Source organism: Nicotiana sylvestris, chromosome 8 (genome assembly GCF_000393655.2).
Source record: "Nicotiana sylvestris chromosome 8, ASM39365v2, whole genome shotgun sequence".
Lineage (NCBI taxonomy): Eukaryota > Viridiplantae > Streptophyta > Magnoliopsida > Solanales > Solanaceae > Nicotiana > Nicotiana sylvestris.
The window spans coordinates 219,568,819-219,570,405 of NC_091064.1; the positions used below are offsets into that span (position 1 = coordinate 219,568,819).

General features: G+C 36.2%; 1 protein-coding gene across 1 annotated transcript; it reads right to left on the bottom strand.

The window, feature by feature from the left end:
- Nucleotides 1–826: 826 nt before the first annotated feature.
- Nucleotides 827–1,231, bottom strand: LOC104243242 (uncharacterized). The gene is made up of 2 exons (XM_070155301.1): nt 1,180–1,231; nt 827–1,092 (listed from the first exon to the last, which is right to left on the bottom strand). Exons 1-2 carry the CDS (start codon nt 1,229–1,231, stop codon nt 827–829), a joined length of 318 nt encoding a protein of 105 aa, XP_070011402.1.
- Between the last annotated feature and the right edge of the window lie 356 nt (nt 1,232–1,587).

Sequence of the window (1,587 nt, forward strand, 5' to 3'; positions counted from 1 at the left end):
CTGTTTAGATTTATATGACTCAAATGCAAGTGCCATAAATATGTTTCACTCAATTCAGAAGAACGTTTTCTCTTACTTGGTAAATCAACATAATCTAGTTCTTTAGGTTGTAACGGTTTAGGAATAAAGTCAACAACAAAAGACCATTAATCAATGTAGCCGAAGAGAGATAACATTTATCATGAGTAATAACACATTTATCAATATCATAAAAATTAATGTCATAACCATCTCTTATAGAGCTAGAAACCGAATTTAAATTCCTTCTAATGGAAGGTACATATAATGTGTCTTTTAAAGCTAAAACTCTACCACTACCAAACGAAATACTAATGTTTTCTATTGCTAAAGCTGGGGCTGATGAACCATCTGCTTGATAAACATTGATTTTTCCTCTACTTAGCCGCCGCGTTACCTAAAACCCCCGGTTTATTTTTTAGTTTGGTCAAATAAGTCGGTCACTGCTTTTTATGATGCCCAGGCTACTTGCAGTGATAGCACTTGCCCTTAGCCTTTTTCACACCAGCAGTTGCGCCACCAACAGAGGATTTTTGAGTCTTTTTCTTCTTCTGACCTCCACTCAACTTAGAAGCAGAACCTGCCTCAAAATTCAATGCCACAGGAGGAGCTTGTTGCTTGATAATAGTCTCTACTGACTGCAACTCATTCAGCAATTTTGCAAGTGACAAATCCATTTTGTTCATGTTATAATTTATGCGAAACTGCTGAAAACTAGCAGACAGAGTCTGCATGATCATTTCAACCTGCGTATCCTTATCAATGTTAGCTCCAAGGACCTTCAGTTCATTCAGAAGACTCATCATCTTCAGAACATGATCCCTAACCGATGAACTTCAACCATTTTGGTATTTAGAAGAGCTTTCATGGCAGTCTGCTTAGCCCCACGATTCTGATCTCCAAACATTTCTTTGAGATTTTCCAGAATGTCATAAGCAGACTCCATTGACTGATGCTGATATTGCAGAACATTTGACATAGATGCCAGAATGTTACACCGCGCCATCTCATCAGCCTTGACCCATTTCTGGTAAACCTTTTGTTCATCATCCATAGCATCATCTCCAGGGTTTTCTGGACACACCCCATCGAGTACAAATTTGTACTCTTCATCAATTAGGACAGTGTCTAAGTTTCATTTTCAATCAACATAATTCGGACCCTCAAGTTTGTTTTGAGTAAGAATAGCAGTAAGGGGATTGAAAGCAGTCATTGTTAATCTAGGAGACAATTTCATTAAATAGATCAAAATCAGTCATGTTTATTTGAATGCTAAAACTCAAAACACACTACATATATATAATCTATGCACCTTGAACAACAAATTTCAATGGGAAAAAGGTTATTCTTGCAATATACATATATAATGACAGATTATTCACTCCATGAATTTAGATAGGCCATACTCAGATGGAGAGTAAACTGTTAATTTAAGTCAAGTGAATATCAACATTCAATAAATATACTAGCTCCATTGAACCAACATGCATACTCAGATGGAGAGTGAATACAAGTAATCAACAACTAGTATAACCTAGTGATTATCCATAATGAGTTTATCTGATATGG

What these genes read in the sequence shown, in the direction of transcription:
- LOC104243242 (XM_070155301.1), bottom strand. Translation starts at nt 1,231, where the DNA reads ATGACTGCTTTCAATCCCCTTACTGCTATTCTTACTCAAAACAAACTT. An exon ending in TACTCAAAACAAACTTGAGG is followed by an intron (nt 1,093 to 1,179) that starts GTCCGAATTATG and finishes GGGTGTGTCCAG; the next exon opens with AAAACCCTGGAGATGATGCT.